The 20725-nt window shown below is 39.3% G+C and overlaps 1 protein-coding gene across 7 annotated transcripts in view; it reads left to right on the forward strand.

Annotated features, from left to right (window-relative positions):
* GRIA4 (glutamate ionotropic receptor AMPA type subunit 4) overlaps positions 1–16229 on the forward strand; it is a 298771-nt gene extending 282542 nt beyond the window's left edge. The window contains exons 14-17 of one of the 7 annotated variants that reach the window (XM_060771029.2): positions 6398–6512; positions 9242–9376; positions 15090–15230; positions 16034–16229. In XM_060771029.2, coding sequence (XP_060627012.1) covers positions 6398–6512; positions 9242–9376; positions 15090–15230; positions 16034–16111 — 469 coding nt within the window. In that variant the 3' untranslated portion in view covers positions 16112–16229. Of the gene's footprint in view, positions 1–3509; positions 3650–6397; positions 6513–9241; positions 9512–15089; positions 15231–16033 lie in introns of those variants that run through there. The other 6 variants (XM_060771028.2, XM_060771031.2, XM_060771034.2 and 3 more) reach the window with 6 other exon arrangements.
* Positions 16230–20725: the final 4496 nt, after the last annotated feature.

Here is a 20725-nt window from a genome sequence, read left to right on the forward strand (position 1 = left end):
ACTAGACTGCTCCGAAGCACCGTCATACTCCACAGTTTCCAACAGAGTATCATCTGGTTTTGACCAAGGTGGGGGCAAAATCAGTTAAAACCAAAACAACTAAGATATTTACAGGACATAGTAGTGCATCATGAAGACAACCTTCCATCTGATGTGAGTCCAGGTTTTGTTTTTTTAGTGTAAACAAACTGCTGGTCTGGGGGTAGGGATGCTAAGAGAAAAAGAAAAATTCTCCATAGATATCATTTTAGGCTTTTTAATTTTTAATTTATTAATCCTCATGGAGAGAGAAACAAATTCTTCATCCATAAGAATACCAATAAGGGTTAGTAATGTTGGATGAAGGCCAGTATTAGAAGAGTTGGCATCAGGAGTTTTACAGAGTATTTCTAAACAGCAGACATCAATCATCATGTTATTGTTCAATTTGTAGTCATTTCATGCTGTTCCAAATAGTCCAGACTGTTTTATCTGACAAATCTAACAACTCAGCAGCAAAGGGAACTATTCCTGATTTTCATCTGTGAAATATTGGCCATTAGGCCCACATCAGTGCTTCTTCCTCTTTAATTTTGCAGGTGTTTGGGGATTCTTGCAGATTCTTCACCTGCAAAAGTCCCTAACCAATGGCCATGCTGACTGGGAAGGCTGAAATCCAAAATACATAGATGACAAAAGTTGGAGAATCAATGCCTATGTGACTTTGTCGTGAAAAAAGAAATAGCACCCAATGTTTTATGATCAATATGTAAGCCACCTTGGGTCCCCTCTGGGGTGAGAAAGGAGGAGTAAAATGAAGTAAATAAATAAAAATAAAATATGTTTATTAGCAAGCTGGATTCTTTTTCATCTGGTTGAAAAATGTTGCCAATATCAACTGAGCACTGAAATTAGCAAACAACAGGCGGATCTATACTGACCCCTTATCCCAGGGCCAATCCAGCATGAAGTATATGAAATTGGCCTCTTCTCAGCCACTGCAGAGGCAAGAAGGAATCCAGTTTGCTGCCACTGAAAGACCACGTATACTATCCCCTGTTGTTCTTCTTGTCCTGGTGGTCTCTGGGTGCACATGGGTCCTGCCAATTGTTTGTCACCTGCTCTGATGTTGATCAGGGGGGGCAGTGAGAAAATGGGCAGTGAGGGGGAATAACTTCATCCCCTACCCGCTCCCTCCCCTAATCTCTCTGACCAACATCACTTCAGGTGATGGACAGTAGACAGGATCCATGCTGCACCCACTAGCTGCCATGACAAGGAGAACAAGAGGGGATAGTATGTGCCTTCCAATGTTCCTGGGCCATGCCAGCCTAGCAAACATGGCATTGATAGGAACTGACCTAACTGTTTACATGGGCCCAAAATGTATGGTTGTTCTGAATTCTGAGGCAGAAGTCAGAGGAACTCGCATTAATGTGACCTTGCCCTGCATTACCATAGATCTGTTCAGTGTGTAGCTTGGCTGCCACGGTGCTGATTCTGGTGTACTTTGTAGTAAGTGGCCAATGCAGATGTGCCCAGAGTGGTTCAAAGGTCACGGTGCAGCGTTTTATTTCCCCTTTTATCTTATTTAATTACCATAGGTTTCCAAAATAAAAGTTCTATTTTTGAAAAAAAAAGTTTTTAAATGGTTGCAAGCCAGCAGGTTGAGGGTGACTCCAGCAAAGACGGAGATCCTTTGGTTGGGTCGGCCGGCCGGAGGAGTAATCCGGTTGCCTACCCTGGGTGGCATGACATTATGCCCGTCATCTTTGGTAAAGAGTCTGGGAGTCCTTTTAGACCCTCTGCTGACGATGGAGGCCCAGGCCTCCGCTGCAAGCAGAGTCGCATTTTTCCAACTGCATCAGGCTAGGCATCTGGCTCCCTATCTGTCCAGGGACGACCTGGCCACGGTGATCCAGACTACACAGTCATCTCAAGGTTGGACAACTGTAATGCCCTCTACATTGGCCTGCCTTTATCGGTGATCTGGAAACTTAAACTAGTGCAAAATGCTGCTGCCTGGCTTCTCACAGGGGTTCCAGCGAGGTGTCATATCACTCCAATCTTGCAGCAACTGCACTGGTTGCCGATTGAGCACCAGATTACCTTCAAAGTGCTGGTTCTTACTTTTAAGGTCTTATATGGCCTGGGGCCAGAGTACCTGAGGGGCCGCCTCACCCCCTACCAATCCCCGAGATCACTCCGTTCAGACGATCAGAATTTCCTTGAAGTTCCCAATTTTAGGACCTTTCACCTGATGTCTACTAGGCGTAGAGCATTCACGGTGGTGGCACCTTACCTATGGAATGCCTTGCCAGCGGAAACACAAGGTCTCCGAGACTTGCTATCTTTTCGTAGAGCTTGTAAAACTTATTTATTTAGGCTGGCATTTGAATCTTGTTGATTGAAATTTTTCTTTGATTTTAAATGTAATGTATTGCATATGTATATTGTAAACCGCTCCGAGCCTTCAGGGAGTGGCGGTATATAAAATTGATAAATAAATAAATAAATAAATAAATAAATATTGTTCCGCAAACCCAGGTTTCAGGGACATGATAAACCATAGATCAGAACCACAAGCTTTATGATACTTCATCACTCTTACACATACATGAAGACAGACATATCTATGATGAAGCAGAAATTATTTGGAGACCCTGGCACATCTTGATGACCCCATAGATGTGATACCTGAAAGATTTGGCTCATAACTTCAGTGGAAGAATCTGTTTTAGTAATCTAGTAAAGAGTTTTTTGTAATGTGACTGCCTAAGAATTCATATCTATGTAGCCTAAAACTCAGAGTATGGTCAATGTGAAAAGAAGTGCCGTAAAAATCTATATATCTTCCCTCTTTGAATGGATATAGTGTAAAGGTGTTTTAATTATGGCTGAATCTTGCTTCATATGTCTATGTCATACATAGTTGTAGAGTAGTTGTGTGTGTGTGTGTGTGCGTGCGCGCGCTTATCTTTTTTGCTAGTTATCTCTCTACTGAATTCATGCATTTCCTTCAAATTTCAATGCCAGTAAAATAGCATCAAAATAATGAGTTTTGAATTTTTGTTTCCCTTGTGTAGAAGTATTTTACTCAAGGGAAGGAAAATTGAAAACTTTTACTTTCTACGGTGAACAATCGTCTGGCTGCTAATAAAATTGAGTTGGGGCCCATTTTTTATTGTTTATGTTATAAACTGAAGGAGAAGATGTTTAAATTGGATATCTGAGGATCCTTTATTGCGAATATGTAATCACATTGCTGGAGGAGTCAGAGGAGGGGGAAGACATGGTTGCAAAATTGTATTATCCTTACTTAAATGATAAGCCATAAAGATGCCAGAAAATCTTTTTTGCTCCCCAAATTTGTAAGCTTGAATGCTTTCTCCTTCTGGTAGGGATGTTGTGATATGCAAATGAGAGGTTTATTTAGTATGCGGATAAAAAAGAGCTTTTTAAGTCCTCATTCCTTCTAACATCTTTAACAGCTGTGCAGTTTCTTACAAAATATGTTTTATCGTTTCAAGAAATGCTGTTAACCTCGCAGTTTTAAAACTGAATGAACAAGGCCTCTTGGACAAATTGAAAAACAAATGGTGGTACGACAAAGGAGAATGTGGCAGCGGGGGAGGTGACTCCAAGGTCAGCCTCAATGTCACCAAAGCGGGTAAACAGTATGTTGAGTAATTGGTGCATCTGCTGGGGTCCTTTCCTTCCTGCCGTGAAGCCCTTGACCATCTCCTAGGCATTGTGAACCACCGGGGCCAAAAGAGAGACCCCAATGTTCATGTGTATGCAATTACTGTCAAAGCAAAAATATTTGCATCCTTCTAAGCAATTTAGGAATATAAAGTTATAGCTTCTCTTGTCATTCTTGCAATCTCACAAATTTCTTTTTACAAGTTATTTTTTTAAAATATCAAATACACTTATGGGTATGTTGTTGTTGATTCGTTCAGTTGCTTCCGACTCTTTGTGACCTCACAGACTAGCCCACGCCAGAGCTCCCTGTCGGCCGTCACCACCCCAAGCTCCTTCAGTGTCAAGCCAGTCACTTGACCATATTTATGGGTATACAAAAGAGCAAATTCGAAAGTTGAGGAACCTGCCAGATATCCTTCCTGTCTCCCTAGTTAGATATGAAATTGTTTAGATTGGCTATAGGTATCTAGGTTTTTTGAGGTTACACAGACACACTTTCTTAACCAAAACTGTTGGGGCAACAGACAGTCTGTTTACACAATTCTTTTGCTTTTGAAAAGGCAACTCACAAAGACCACCTGATGTTTCTCAGATACCCTAGTTAAATCCTGTTTAGATGAATTCCCCTTAGAGGCACATCTACATAAACGCGGTTTGAAAGCCAGTTTAGCATGATGGTTATTCTAAAACAGGACTTCTTACACTTTTTTCCCCACTTGCGACCATTTTCCACCTTCCAAATTTATTCCTTATGCCTTTTCACCTAGAAAAAGGATTTATGTAACCCCGTATGTATAGGTATATAAAATAGGTATAAAAATCAAACATTTACTGATTATAAATCCTCATTTGCAAGGTTTGCTGAAAGGGCTGATTTTCCTTTTTATAAAGTACAGTACAAGCATATCTAAACTGTAAATGCTGCATGTTGTTACTCATGTAACTATCAAGGTGCCATTCAGAAGCATTTTATTGTTGCTATTTTGTCTGTGACCCCAACATCAAGCGAGGGATCCCCATTTGGGGTTGGGGCCGACAGTTTAAGAAGCAGTGCTCTAGAAGAAACTTGGGGGTAGTTGTTTTCTAGTTATGAGCCATAAATTTTCCCCTAAAAGCTATGTTTCATGATTCACAGGAACAAAATCTAAGCACCAAGTTTTCTGTTCCCACATCTAAAAAATGTAGAACAATTCCATTAAAGATATTTTCCTTATATTGTTAGTATTATATTTGTACTTGGTCCTTCCTTCAAACAGCCAAGGGGCTATTTTTCAGTCTTATCTACTCAAAAACCCTGTGAAATATGTTCATTTGAGAGAGTGTGCCTGGCCTAGTGCCATTGAGCTTTGTCGATGGGTAGCAGCTTGATTAATAGAATTGTAAGGTGCTCATGGTGTTACATTTAAACCATAAGTTAATTTTTGCATCCCTTTAAACAATTTTATTCATGTCAGGAGCAACTTGAGACTCAAGTTGCTTCTGCTGTGAGAGAATTGACCGTCTGCAAGAACGTTGCCCAGGGGACGCTAGGATGTTTTGATGTTTTACCATCCTTGTGGGAGGCTTCTCATGCCCCTGCATGGGGAGCTGGAGCTGACAGAGGGAGTTCATCTGTGCTCTCCCCAGATTAGAACCTACAACCTATCGGTCTTCAGTCCTGCCGGCACAAGGGTTTAACCCACTGCGCCACCAGGGGCTCCACTTTACAAATACCCCGATGATAGTGAAATGCAGTGATAGGCAAGCCCAACTTTATTCATATAAACTATGAACCTCAGTGTACTACTCAGCTCAGTGAAAATTGAAGTAGGTACTCCACATTTACTGAAGTTAGAGGCATAGGATCCCTGTGAAATTGAAAAAAACACTTAAAAAAACACCCTACTTATTTTTACTTAAGAGAACACCTCTCTAGGAATATGTAGGTCCTCATGGTGTTACATGGAGGAACACCTTTCTAGGAATCTCTAGGTCCTCTAGTATGACTCTATGGCCAACTCCCATTGGGTGTTGACTATAGAGTCGTTCTGAAGGATCAAGAATTTCCTAAATAAAACATATTAATTGAATCCAATAATCACTGCACTTGTCTACCTCACTTCCCCCATCTGTCTTCTTTCTTCTTTTTAGTGGTCTTTGGGACTCACACAAATAGTTCTCAATGGAGAATCATTGCAAGATGGTGTTGGCAGGTTGGACACAAAACAGCAGTGGGCATTTTACAAGCCCTTGAACATTTCTTTAAAAAAAATCTATCCATTTTCTCAGAAAGAGAATGTATCCAGGAAAAGGAGCATGCCTGGTAACAGTCTGATGGATGCATAGTTTCAACTGCAGGTACACAGATTGGTGTTCCCCTGGTTATACACAAAAAACAACAAAAATCCAAAAGGGCATGATTTTTCCCAAACAGGTAGACTTTTATTGTACTGTCAAATAACATTTGTCAATTGACTATGTAAGCCAATAGTTCTGGGTTGACAGTAATTGCACACGATTTGTTTAAAAATTTCCCCAGCAGTATGTGCCCGTTACCTGAAGCGATGGAGCAGGTCCCAGTTGTATGTCTGTCTCTAACCCTTGGCCTACCATACATGACATAACAGCCACTGTGGCCTTTGCTCCGTCACTTTGCAATGCGATTCTATGTAGTTTTACTTGAATAACATAAAATAACATATATAATGTTATTTATGTTATTTTCCACGTGAAGAACTCCTGTAAACCTTGCCGTTTTGAAACTCAGTGAGGCAGGCGTCTTAGACAAGCTGAAAAACAAATGGTGGTACGATAAAGGTGAATGTGGACCCAAGGACTCTGGAAGTAAGGTCAGTTGCTGCAGTTCGGGACCTACTATTGTGTTCACGAGGGAGAGTTAATGATCACTTAGGGATGGAAATAAGTCGGCAATTGAATGGTCATCGTTTAGAAGATAATTATCCTTTTCCTCCTTACCCCAGTGGGATAAATACAAGTCTTTGTTTGGGTTTTTAAAAATCTTTAGTGGGGAATGCAAGAGAGTGAAATGATTCCCACTTATATTAAAGTCCTTCATCACCAGCCTCATCCAAGGGACAAGCCCCAAATGAAAGTCCTACATCCTTCAATGTTCACAAAAGTAGAGGTGCCCCAGTTGTGAAGCTCCCGTTTGCTTATGGGTTTTTGGATGTTCTCTCTTTGCAGACATTCAGTATGTCCTTGCTGTTCAGTCTTAAAAACTGCAGTGAGGTCTTTAGTGGCCATTGATCACATTATACAGCCACGAGCCATGTACCTTTCACTCACCATTTAGTAGTGGTACACTATTCTCACACATGCTTTTGGTGAGAAGCTGGTTTTTGTTCAAGGGTAGTTGGCAGTCCTTCCATAAGAGTCTGACTTTTGACATTCATCCATTAAAAATATAGCCTTGCCCTGCCCCTGTCATGACAATATTTAAAGGGAATGTAAAATCTATTGATTTATGTATTTATTACCTTGCTCCTAATATGGAACCCTAGCAGTAAAATGTTATGCCTCCAAGATGAGGCCAACTTTCTAATCTTTTATTTACTGGCACAGTTGATGGAATATATATATATATATATATATATATATATATATATAATTGCATTCAGTGGTCTCTGTGGTGGGTAAATGCCAGCCAACTTGGAGTTTTTAAAGCAGTATCCCTGCACCTCACTCCATTTTAAAATAAGCTGGTTCCTTAAGGTAAGATTTACTAAATGACTTAATTAGCAATATAAATAGTGTGCCACAGGGTCAAATCCTTAACAAAATGTCATTATCCTCAAGAATTGTGTTAGGTATTGTGCACATCTTTTTAAAACCCTGGAAGGTCAAGTGTGCAATTCTGATTCAACAATTTTCTAGTATTAGTTATAAACAACTCATTGTACCAATGAGATTTACAAAAGTGCTGACTTACCATTCAGCAGTTTATTTTCCCAGAAGGTCTACTCTAGTTCCCATTAGCAATTCAATTCAGACCATTGTATCTATGCAGGTCATGCCAAAATAAACTATACACTGGGGGTATGAAGAATGTACTGAATTAAAACTATTTTTTAAACATTATGACAAACCAAAACACATATTTTCGATTAAAAGTCCATCAAAAACACATCAACAGTGTTGCAACCACGACTGAACTCCTCACCCAACCCCTGAAACCAACCTTAAAAACAAGTCAGTCATCCAGAGTGATGGAGGTCTATGCTGCAACAAAGATGGGCAATGCAGGATGATGTGACCATCCATTTACTGCCATCAGGTAATGCTGTGAACAGCAAAAGAAAAAGAATTGTTGCAATCTTCATTGTAGCTTCACTTGGTGGCAAGAGAAGGCTGGTCACATCATCCTATAGCATCCTGCTCACCTTCAGAAGAGAGATCTCCATCAACTCAAGAGTTGATTGACTTTTAAGGTGGACTTCAAGTCATTTGCAATTGTGGTGATAATGCCATGAACATAAATGGAAGTATGAAGCACTTATGGTGTTCCAAGTCCATTTATAGCACCAGAATTGGCTAATGGGATGCCAGTTATACTCTCCAAACCAAGAGAAGTTCAGACATATAAAAATTCTCAAGACTCCCCAACTGAAAATAATGCAGTTAATGGATAGGGATGGGCTTCTACTAGAGTCATTCCTTCCAACATGTTGCAATTATTTTCTGAAACCAGAGAACTTAAAATGACAGTGTGGTAAGAAGAGATGGAAGCTAGCATCTCTTCTGGTTTCAGAAAATCCATGTCAATGGGATAATGAATCTGCTCTGGCTTTTAAGAAACTCTTCACTGCTACAGCTTATTTTCAAGATATATTCAGCTCTAAAATATCTCAGATTGAAACCTAGACAGATTCACCTCTGTACTGACATAAAAGCCACATACCACCACAAGTAGGAAGAAAAGAGATCAAGAAAAAGACTTATCTACAGAGATATCCCTTTTCCCAATTGTAGATGTGGATTCCATTGCCGAAACAAGAAATGCATTTGTTTGAGTAGTAAAAAGTGATTTAAATGTAATAGACATTAAATCCACTGTTATTTAACTAATGGATAGAGAGCTAGTCAGGTGTTTTATTTTGCTTTTTGAATAAATACATGAGGGCACATTTAGCCTGAAAGGAATCACCACCATAGATCACGGAGTTGTTTTAATGATGCTCTAAAAGTCCCACGCTCAGGCCTCCATTAAATGTCAGCCAAGAGAATAGATATGCTTTATTGATGCCACAGTTAATTGTGCTAGACTATTTCACAGCCATTCGTAACCAAGGGACTAATTACATCCTAAAGTATTAGTTAAGCACATGTAATGTTTCTCAATGTCTTTTGTTAATTTGCTTTTCGTTTATATGTGTGTTTGTTTTGCAAAGCAGGACAGACCAAGTCTCTTAATGGCATTTGTCAGTGGCTGTCTCCCCCGCCCCCTGTTTATACTCATGAAGTCACTACTTCTGTCTCTGTATATACTGCAGTGTAGTATTTGTTTGTTTCCCCGGACTCTTATTCCTTGGAGTTAACATCAGCACTTCTGTTTCCGCAGGACAAGACCAGCGCCCTGAGTCTCAGCAACGTTGCCGGTGTCTTCTACATTCTGGTTGGCGGCCTGGGCTTGGCTATGCTGGTGGCTTTGATAGAATTCTGTTACAAATCCAGGGCAGAGGCGAAGAGAATGAAGGTGGCAAAGAGTGCACAGACTTTTAATCCAACTTCCTCGCAGAATACCCAGAATTTAGCAACTTATAGAGAAGGTTACAACGTATATGGAACCGAGAGTGTTAAAATTTAGGGGTAGGACTTAGGGCCTACTACAGTGAGTGGGTGATGCATCATCTTGTCCTGCGGTGTTGTGACCTGTCTGTCCAGTGGTGGTCCCTTGCTTGCTTCTCAAAGAGAGATTCCTCTTTTTGGAAAACCGGTTCAATTAATTTTGGCTGCAGATGTTTAGTATATTTCCTTATATGTGGCTAATAGACATCTGCATTTGCTTTTCTTTTAATATATGCATTGGTATATATGTATACATGTATATATTTGATACAATTATATATGTGCATATATGTGTACTATATATAATAGTATCAAATATATACATGTATACTGGTACATATACATCACAGGGGAATATTTATCACTAGATGAAATTTTAGAGTTTGTGGTGAAATTTTAGGGTTGTCGATAAGAGTCAGGCCAAGCAAGATTTTTCAGTCTGCTTGCTTGTGTAGGAAGGGCTGGATATGCAAAACCTAGTATAGTCACTTTTATACATGAAAATGGTCTTAGAATGCGTGGGCCTGACTTGGACATAATTTTCACAGGAATAAGTCTGCAAGCAGGCTATAATATTTTGAGTACTGGACTAGGGTGCTGGGCGCACAGGACCTCCATGTTTTTTCAGCCATAGAAATCCACGAGACCTTGGGCAAGTCACCCCTCTCAGTGTAAGAAAAAGGCAATGGCAAACTACCTCCAAGTACATCCTGCCTAGACAATGCTAGAATAGTGTCACCATAAGTCAGAGCCTACTTGGGGGCACAAAGCAACACAAATCTCTAATTAATTGATCCTATTTGCTGTCTCATGATATAGCAATGGTCTCTTCCATATAGCCATAGATGATCTTGCAAAGGTATTATTATTATTATTATTATTATTATTATTATTATTATTTCTTACCTGCCTCTCCTCATGGCTTGAAGCAGGTTACAACAGAGCTAAAATCAATCACATAATCATAAAAATCATATAAAACACATATTAAAATGTATTTTGACAAAATACATATATCAAAATACACAAACGAAAATTAAAGTAAACACAACATTGGGTAGACAAGAGACATGTCTTGAGATGTGTTTTAAATTCCACAGCTCATTCACCCATCGGATCTCTTCCACATGGGGTAGCCAGTGGAAAGGTCCACTGGGTGATGGTTGCCTGTCAGTTCTGGCTGGCTGGAGTAGCTGCCACACAGGGAACCTAAGTGTTCAGGGCAGATTGTACAGGAGAAGGTAATCCTGTAGGTAACCTGAGACGAAACCATGTAGGGCTTTAAAGGTCAAAACCAAAATCTCGTACTTTGCCTGGGAACTAATTGGCAGGCAGTGGAATTACTTTTAGACAGGTGTAAATCTCTCTTCAGGATGTCCCTTCTACCAATCCGGCTGCCAAATTTTGGACCAATTGGAGTTTCCAAACTTGGTACAAAAGTAGCCCAATATAAGGCACATTGCAGAAGTCCAACCTTTAGTTTACCAACATGTGCACTACCATCTTTAAGTCCTCCAAATCTAAGAAGGGGCTCAGATGGCATATCAGCTGAAACTGGTGGTAAGCACTCCTGACCATCAAATTTACCTGGGCTGACATTTGAAGAGACATTTGGATTAGGCCAACTAATCAATGTATTTAGCCTCCAGGATCAAAATAGTGGCTTGCTACTGAATGTTGTAATAAGATTTTTTCGAAACAAGCTTAATAAGAACAAAGATCTATTTGGCCCAACTATTTGTTCCCATAGTTGCCAACAAAGTGAGGTGCTCATCAGCAGGACCAGAAGTCCCCCCTCCGCCCACTATTTTCCTGCAATTGGTATAGGGAAAGGTATTCTGCCTCTGATATGTTCACTTCTCAACAAAATCCTGGTTGGTCATTTGGAGAAATGGATGGGCCATTGTTCTTGTCCAATAGAGATGTTCAATTGTTTGCTAATGATAAGTATGGCTTACTTCTGAGTAAGTCTGAAGAGAAGTAGCATCTGCAGAAATGTAGGCATTGCCCTTCAAACCTTAGTCATAAGAATGCTTGGAAGAGCTTTATGCTCCACCACTTGAAACAGGATTTTGGTCCAGGACTACAGTTTGTGAGCTTGGTAAATACACTGTAAACATCTGAGTTAAAACAGATTTCTTTCTCATCCCTAACTGTTAGTTAATTTTCCAGCATTTTTATAGCCAGACTTTCCTTCTGTGAACTCAGGTTAGTTTTGCTTCATTGACTAAGAATACAGCTTGGCAGTTTGGAATGCTACTGCAAATCTCAGTAGACATTTAGCGGACTAGTTTGCACAATGGATATGGTAGAAAAATTGTTTATAGACTGATTTTGAACAGTTCAGAGAGCAAGGAAAAATGGTTGCAGATAGAAAATTGCAGCTCAAAAAGGAATCTAGGCTTTGACAAGCTAGTTATGTTTGTGCAGACAGCATGAGTTGTTTGTTTCTTCATATTAAACATTCAGTTTGATTTGTGATGTTTCACTTGCAGCCAGAAATAGTGCTAGCCAGGACAGATCTTTGAAAGTTTCTTTCCCCCCAAGTAACATGTTCTTATTACTGATCAGACTTTTTTTTTTTAGATAATGCATTATCATTCCAATGTTTAAAAAGTAATTTGGTTGTTACTCGTTCCATTATGTGTTGCTTTTTGTTGCTCCTTACATTTTTTTTAAAAAAAAACATTGAATTAATAAGAAAATATCATAAGACATCCTTTAGTCACTACACCCACAAATTTTGCCATTTCCACTCATTAAAATTATTTTGAAATATGACTTTCTTACGCCCATATGGCATCTTGCAAAAATAACTATTTAAGGGCAATTACGTTAATTCTAAACTCTGGTTGACGATACTCTGTAGGCGGTTTCAGACTATTTTATCACTAACAAGATAATAGGACAGGAGTAGGAGAAGAGTGGCCCATGGACTATTTTTGTGGCTCTGCGAGGCCTCCTTAAGGTAAAAAACACTGTAATCCCTTTGGCCCCCACACTCCACTGGCCAATTATGGTTCAAGAGAGGCCTTTTTTTTGAAAAACAAAGTGAACCAGAAGTGGTCTCTACTCAATTCCTGCTGTTGTCTCAGGTCTAAAATAGTCCAAAAGAACTTAAAAACATGGAAGAATTTTTTCCCCATGTTTGGGGAATTTGAGGGCAATGTTTATTTTTTTGAGGGGATGTAGTGGACATGTACTCTTTCAAGTTCTTGAGTCTTCACACTCACCCATTCCTGCAGTAGGAACACTGGTGTATAGACAACCCTTCCTCTGGCCAGTCGCGCTGTTTGATGTGACCTCTAAGCTATGAGCGAAGCTGCACATTGCAGTAAATGAAGTCTTCGTACGAAAACCTTGATGATAGGATATGTGAGCCTACATCTTATTGCTAGTCCCTGCTAGCGGGGACTTACAGAATAAACTGAAGTGTTGATTGATTCAGTAGGGTTTTTTTCTAGCCTATATAATTCAAAGCATAAACGCTATTGTAGCATAAGGTCCCAACCATATATCCTTTGACAATTCTAAAATGTTCTCATTGGGCAAACAAGACTTGCCCAAGTTAATTGTAATTTCTTTCTCCTAGAAGCCATAGACCACAAGCAGGGGAAGTGTGCCTCAAAGGCAGAATGTTTCCAGAATACCACTTTTTCAGGTCTGCAAGCCCCCACTCCAAAAATCCCCTCAATTATTGGCCACTAAAATGCACCTCCCATTGGCCACAAAAGGGTGGCAATTTCACCAGAGAACCCTTTCTCAAAAAAATAAGTACAGTAAGACCCATAACTACAGTAAGATGCATAACCACAGGGCCTATATCTGTGGTTTTATTTACTAGTCAGGTGGGAAATTGTCTCTCTAACAATCTGCCAGGTCCTTCAGGCAATTGTATGGAAATTACCATGAAGTTGTGTTGGAGGATCTAGCAGATTGTTAGAGAGTGTACCTCTCTAGAAATCTTTAGATCCTCCAATGCAACTCTATGGTATGTTTGGATCAAAAATCAGCTAATGGTGTCTGGACACATCCATATTTTCAGATATCCATGGTTCCACTGGGAAAGTATCCCCCCACTGATATGGGGATCTTACTGTATTCCGCTTTTGTTCCTAGGTAAAAGCCTGGTATCACATAAGCTTAAAACAATATAGGAGGATACAGAGACAGGGATAAAATTGTCCTGCATGATTCCTACAGACAATAATTTTTTAAAATGAAAATATTTTTTGAAAGACAGACAGTAGTGGGCAACCTTCCAAGGGGTCCCTGGCTACCTAGACAAATGAGTTGCCCATCCCTGCCCTATAACATAGTTTACTATTTGAGTCATTCAGAATTAGGCTGTCTAATTGCTACTCAGTGCTTCATATACGACTTTAAAAAGAAGTGATGCAAAAAAAGAAGAGATGCTAACATAAGGTATAAAATTTTCACTACACAGAAAAAGAATCAAGCACATTCATTTTATTCTGCTTTTTCATCTATTTTTTCTTTTCTTTTTAATACTTTAATTGTTCAGATAAGCAACCAGTGCAGAAATTACTCCCTCAGGGAACGTTCTTGTCGCAGTATCTGGAAAACTTGTCGTCCGAATGCACCATGAAATTCTTTCTTTTGGCCTTTGTGTACACATATATTTTTCTGCTATGTGTCTTGCTCTTGTGCCCTGCATGTGGCTGATATTTTAGCAAGGAAATTTGTTTTATTATGGTGTCCTGTTAAAATCAGCACATCCTGTCTACGTCAGTGGGAGTTATGGGCCCTTAAATTTAACTTCTTAAAATTATTTATAGTGGTTTGGATTCAGACTTAGTCATGCTTAGTGTAGACGTAATGTGTTACTATCCTCCTCCTCCTCCTCCTTCCCTTTTAACTCCAGTAGATCATTTGTAAGCATGACTAAGTCTGGCTCTAATTCAGTATAATTAATCAAAAATTTAAAGGTGGTTATTAATATTGATATGCTAGGTTTTATGTATCTGAAAAAAAGTGTAACCTTCTTAAATTGAGTTGAAAGAAAAGTGGAATTAAAGTGTTAAAGGAGGGAGGGAGGATAAAGAAAGGCACCCAAGGTTGTGCCATTGCTATCAGTAAAAGATATAGGCATGGGTTTAAATCTTTTCTTCTGGGGCTTTAAAGAATAATTTACCAAAATATCCAAAAACATTGGTATATTAAAATGATGATTATATATACTATCAATCTGATCTTGCCTCTATGTTTGCAAGCTAATTTGTGAGCAAATTCCAAACCTGTGGTCTTACTGGCGTCATGTACATGAAAACTGACAGAAAATCAAAGTGAAACAAAGGCATGGGGAAGGAGGCTTAATTTCTAAGGAAACTGGGAACTGCGTGAGATTTTACAGTTCCCCATTGAGATTGGCTTTTACTAAATTTTGACATATCTAGAGCCTCCAGTTCGATCTTTCTAGTTTTAAAAAGTAGAACATGCACGTATACTATATGAAGAGTTAACATGATAATGCAGATGTCTACATATAGATATTTTTGGTGTTTATCTGTGTACTCTTTTTAGGGAACTAGAAATATTGTAACACTTCTTTTTTGCTTCCTCCCCTCCCTCTTTTTCTGTCCTTTTTTCCTGCCACCTAGCTGACCTTTTCTGAAGCCATACGAAACAAAGCCAGATTATCCATCACAGGGAGCGTGGGGGAGAACGGCCGCGTCCTCACTCCCGACTGCCCAAAGGCTGTACACTCCGGATCGGCAATTAGACAAAGTTCAGGATTGGCGGTAATTGCATCAGACCTACCATAAAAACCAAAAAAATAATCGAGTGCCTTAATTAAACTGTGTCAGTGACTGATGGGAATACAGCACGGACTGTAACACGACACAGGAAATGTCATTGATGAACTTAGAAAACGGGCTGAGTATGGGAAGGGCATCCAAACATGCCAGACATCATCAGCAACAAATGCGTGCATGGTTTCAGCTCAGAAAACCCAAACTCAGATTTTATATCAGGAAAAAATATTCATAATTTAGTTTTCTTGGGGGGGTAGGAGGGGGTTGGGAAAGAAATATTAACAGCAACAAATTTCACTTGAGTGGACTTTTAAAAAAACTAATAAGACTTGCCAATTTAGAGCATTAAAACTGTGAAGAACACACTTGAGAAAAGACTACATTGTGGTCTTTGTCTTGGCAAAGTGGGGAACCAATTGCTATAGAAATCAATGAACATGCTAACCTGTGTCTCCAGATGATCAACATTATACAATGGGAAGATTATCCAGCTGTGGAAACCAGTCACTAAACTGTGATAAGGAAATAAATATGTAAATCCTGTGAAAAAAATAAATTACTTTTTTCTTTGGGAAAAAAAGAGGAATATTGAAACATGCTTGCTTTTTAACGGATGTAAATTCAGTAGAGGACAACACGATTCTTTTTTCTAACCATCTTAGGGAACAATTCATTGCAATAATTGATATAAAATGCCATCACTGTAATAAAATTCAAAGACTTTTTTTTATAAACATTGTTGGTCATCCTCTCATTTGCTGTTACCGTCATTCTGTTCCATCATTCAGTGTTCCACGGATTTGCATCTGTCTAACTACAAGAAACCAACAAATACGTTTAGAGAACACCATCAGTCTGCAGTGTAGAATCAAAGAGACTACGGGTCACTCATGTTACCGATATTATTTATAATCTTGTTCTGTGTAAGAAACTGTGGTTTTTGTACCCACCAAAAAAGAATAAAACAACAAGCGTTTCTTTTAATACCTACTGACCTGGAGTGGTTTCCTGACCATCGGAAATGCTGTTCAGAACAGGTCAACAGAGTAAGGGAGAATTGTATTGCAGTGAATTTGGCCTCTGATGACATGAAGTATGACCAAACATGATTTTTTTGACTCTGGACAGAGAAACAGCAGACTCTTCTTGGCTTTGACACCAATTCGCTCCAGTGTGGTTGCATATGCAGCAGACAGGGTGGCATATGTTCTGTTGAAAAACAACAACTTTGTTCCAAGGGAATTTCCAACCCTGCTATAAGAAATGTGCATATATTATGCAAATTAAACGACTGTGTTTGAATTCTACCCATTGCATTTTTTTCACTGTTTTGCATCATCTAGCTACTGAAGCCACACTTCAAGCATGTTTATTCATTCCTCAGGCTTCTGGGATTTCACCATGCACAGTTCACATCTAAACCCCTTCTTAGATTCTTTTGCTGTAGAATTTCATTGTATGTACATCTAGGGTAACTTTGAAATTGGGCTTTATGATTTATGTAAGACATTCATGACCTTCTGGTATCTTCCCGCCAAGTCTCTGGAAATATTTTTTCACATTCTAGACATCTTTTAGATCCATAACTGCTCCATATTCAGTAACACTATATAGTTACAATCATGGCGCTTTTGCCTTGACCACAAATATACCACAATCCTCCTTAGGAGCCAGTAGCCTCATCAGCAAATGAGGTAAGTTGGGTGCAGTGAACAAGACTTCAACAGGCAGGATACGCCATGGCAATTCTTCCTCACAGCCTTACTCCCTGGTGAGAGAAAGCTGGAAACATTACCCTCCAGCAGTCTGATGCAGTTCCTGGTTGTCAAGGTGGGTTTGGGAGGTTGAGACAGAATATGCAATGCATTTGTAATTACCACATATATTCACATATATATCAACCTCAATGATAAGTCAAGGGTCATTCTAAAGAGAGGGGAAAGCACCAATGCCACTTCAGGAAAGCTAGCCACCAATGGCCCTTGCCACCAGGCATTCAAAAAATGCAGAAGTGGCACCATGATGGAGAGAGAAGAGGAGGTTGGTGTTTCTTTTAGGTTTTCCCATAATGGACTAAGCTTTTGTCCTTGTTCTTCACTTAGAGAAGAGAATGTCTCCTTTGGTAAAATAAGAGTTAAGGTATACTCTAATGTATATGTTGACCCAGGATTTTGGGGCTCTTTGTTTTCTAAAGTTTCTGGACTCATACATGAGTCAGTAGGCAATGTATGATATCATCAAATTTCTATCTTTCTAGCCATTTTGACACTACACAATAAGATAGTGGTACATGTTATAAATTTATTTACACCTCACACTTTACAACAAACTTTCTCTGGATTGTTTGTTTTTAACCCTTGTTTCTTAACCTCTGGAGCCATACATCCTACTTGGCAGATATAGTGACCACCGATCAATGAAATGCTGATTTCTAGTACTGTGCCTTAATCTCTCCTCATGCTTCGGAGAGGCTGTTCATCTTAAGCAAACTAAAACGTCTGACGGCACACAAGGTTCTTTTACTTATTCCATTAAAACAGAATCAGTCTTGGGATGGGAATGTTCAGGACATCTCTGGTTGTCAGCCAACATTCTGCAAGGATACATTATTCTGTAAGATAATAAAATCTTCTCTTTCACTCCAGAGAAGAAGGCTGCATGTCTAAGCAATACTTTAATAGGTGGACTCATTGTTCTGGCCACATATATTAGCATTCACCATAGTTCTGTTTTTCATTTGTGATAGGCTTTTTCCTTAACACCAGTTGATTTGTGGCTTGAAAGAAGCCTGGATTATGTCTCCACACAGACATTTTTGGAGTAATATGATTTCTTTATTGCTCAATATGCTCTTATTTCAATCACTGGGGTTGATATATCCTTCCAGTCCAATAGAAAAGAGAACTAGGTGGACAGAGGGCTTGTCTACATTTCTTTCCCTTCACTATCATTTTCCTTAACAATGTACACAGATAGTATTATGATTCGACTTTATCTGCCATGGTTGCATCCTATGAAATCTTGGGATTTAAAATTTGATTGAGTATCTGGAGTTCTGTTTAAGCTTTCTAAATGCCCCTCCCAAAACTACAAATCCCAGATTTCTATACAGTGGAACCTTGGGACTTAAAGTGAAATCACAGAATGATGAAGCACAGAGAAAAAGAGCCCCCAAGGGTGCTGAGATAGTGTTTCCAATCAAAATACCATGCGTAAAGATCAAACTCTTCATTATTTTCAAAATTCCTCTTAGAGTAATCTAAGGCATCTTCTACATTGCCATATAATCCAGATTATCAAATTAAATAATCCACATTATCTGCTTTGAACTGGATTATGACTCTACACTGCCATATAATCCAGTTCAAAGAGATAATCTGGACATTATATGATAGTGTGAAAGGGACCTTAGTGTTACATTCATAATAGTATTTCTGCAAGTGAGGGTGCATCTACACTGTAGAAACTAGGTGGCATTCCACTTATGTTAGAGCCACTGCTTTGTGTCCTCTGTTCTCCACATCAGGAAGATTTGAATGCTACTTCCCTGGAGCTGATAATAACACGTACTGATACGTTGGTATCAGTAAATACCAACATACCAACGTAGGTGAGAAAGGTCCCATCAAAATCTATTTCGGCCCAAAGACTGGAGAAATTAGTTCGGGGGGGGGGGGGCTTGAATATGCCATCCAATTTCAAGGTTGGCAAGTTGAGTCCTCAAGTCTGAGTCCAAATGTCACTGTGTTTACATATACTTTGCTGGATCCTTGGGTAGAATCAGGTAGGTGCATCTGATTCAGCTGCATAGAGAAGTAGCACTTCCCAGCCTGTCCCCTTTCTCCCTTTATCATAAATTGGTCATGTGGTTTTTGCACTGCTGTTGACTGGATCCTGGCCAAATAATACTTCCTTCACCCCACCAGCCAAAGTTTTGACACAGAAGTGCAACAAGGATATTCCTTCTGCTCTTTGCAGCCTCGTTGGTTGGTCAGGGTAGGGGAGTGGAACCTTCAATCACTTGTGCCAGAAGAGACACCCAGCACAGTAGTTCAGGAGGCACTTACATCTGTGGCAATAGTGCTATAATCATGACAACAAAGGATCTATGAATATAGAATTGTTGTTCATTCATTCAGTCATCTCCGACTCTTCGTGACTTCATGGACCAGCCCACGCCAGAGCTCCTTGTCGGCCGTCACCACCCCCAGCTCCTTCAAGGTCAGTCCAGTCATTTCAAGGATGCCATCCATCCATCTTGCCCTTGGTCGGCCCCTCTTCCTTTTACCTTCCACTTTCCCCAGCATAATTGTCTTCTCTAGGCTTTGCTGTCTCCTCATGATGTGGCCAAAGTACTCCAGATTATAGAATTACATAGCTGTAAATCTAATCCTGAACTTTAGCCTGCATCCAAAAAAAAAAAAAAAAAAACTTAAGAATTTCACCTTAATGGATGTTCTAATGTCCTCGGAGATCAATAGGTTATTCTGCAGAAAGTAACAAAGGCATTTCATACCCTCCAACATTTCACAGATGAAAACCAAATCGTATGTGGCCAAACAATATTAGAGTGTGGTCAAGATGGCAAAAGTTGCCAAGGGAAGGAAGCAGAAGCTGGGGAGGCTGCATTAGTTTGTTTTGATCAGTCTATTTGGAAGGACAAGGTTCTGCTCCGTTCTCTCCACATGCTGAATTAATTGAGTGCAAAACACTTACATACTCGGAACTCAGCTAGTAGTAATTTAAAAAGTAAGCTGAGAAAAGTGGGATGAAAAGTGGAACAACTTATTGGGGGATGGGATGACAAATCAATTGGAACTGTCCCTGTAAAATGAGACACTTGGAGGTATGTCATCCTCAATCTAGTGGTGACTGGACCATTTAAACTATTTGAAGCCTACCTCCCCATACCACCTCAACCCAAAAACCTAAGGAAGATCTTAGAGTAGACATTTGGCTGAAATGCATTGTGATTTAAAAAACAAAAACAAATGTTGGCTGCTACTTCTATCATGCTGATAGAAAACTTGGAAAGCCCATACATCCTGTTACATAAATGATAGAGAAACAAACCTTTTCTAGAAATAGACATTTTGTTTTGTTTTTTTTAAAAAAAAAAAACCAGAAAGTAAAATTGACAGATCTTTAGATTTCCTTCCTCTCTATTTATCCATTCGAATATTCATTTATTTTAATATTTTAATACTGCCCTTTGAGGGAAAGCCTTCACATGGTAGCACTGATATGCCAAAAGTGGCCTCAGCTCTTTTTGAGGCTTTGGTTATTCTGTATTATTTATTTATTTATTTGCTATATTTATATACCGCCGTTTCTCAGCCTAGCCGGCGACTCAACGCGGTTTACAACATAATATAACAATCAACAGTATACAGTTAAAAGCATAAAAAACATAAAAAACATAAAAACACAATTCATACATCAATACCAATCCAGTTCGACTCTTAACTAATTATATGTTA

Source organism: Anolis sagrei, chromosome 3 (assembly GCF_037176765.1).
Source record: "Anolis sagrei isolate rAnoSag1 chromosome 3, rAnoSag1.mat, whole genome shotgun sequence".
Classification (NCBI taxonomy): domain Eukaryota; kingdom Metazoa; phylum Chordata; class Lepidosauria; order Squamata; family Dactyloidae; genus Anolis; species Anolis sagrei.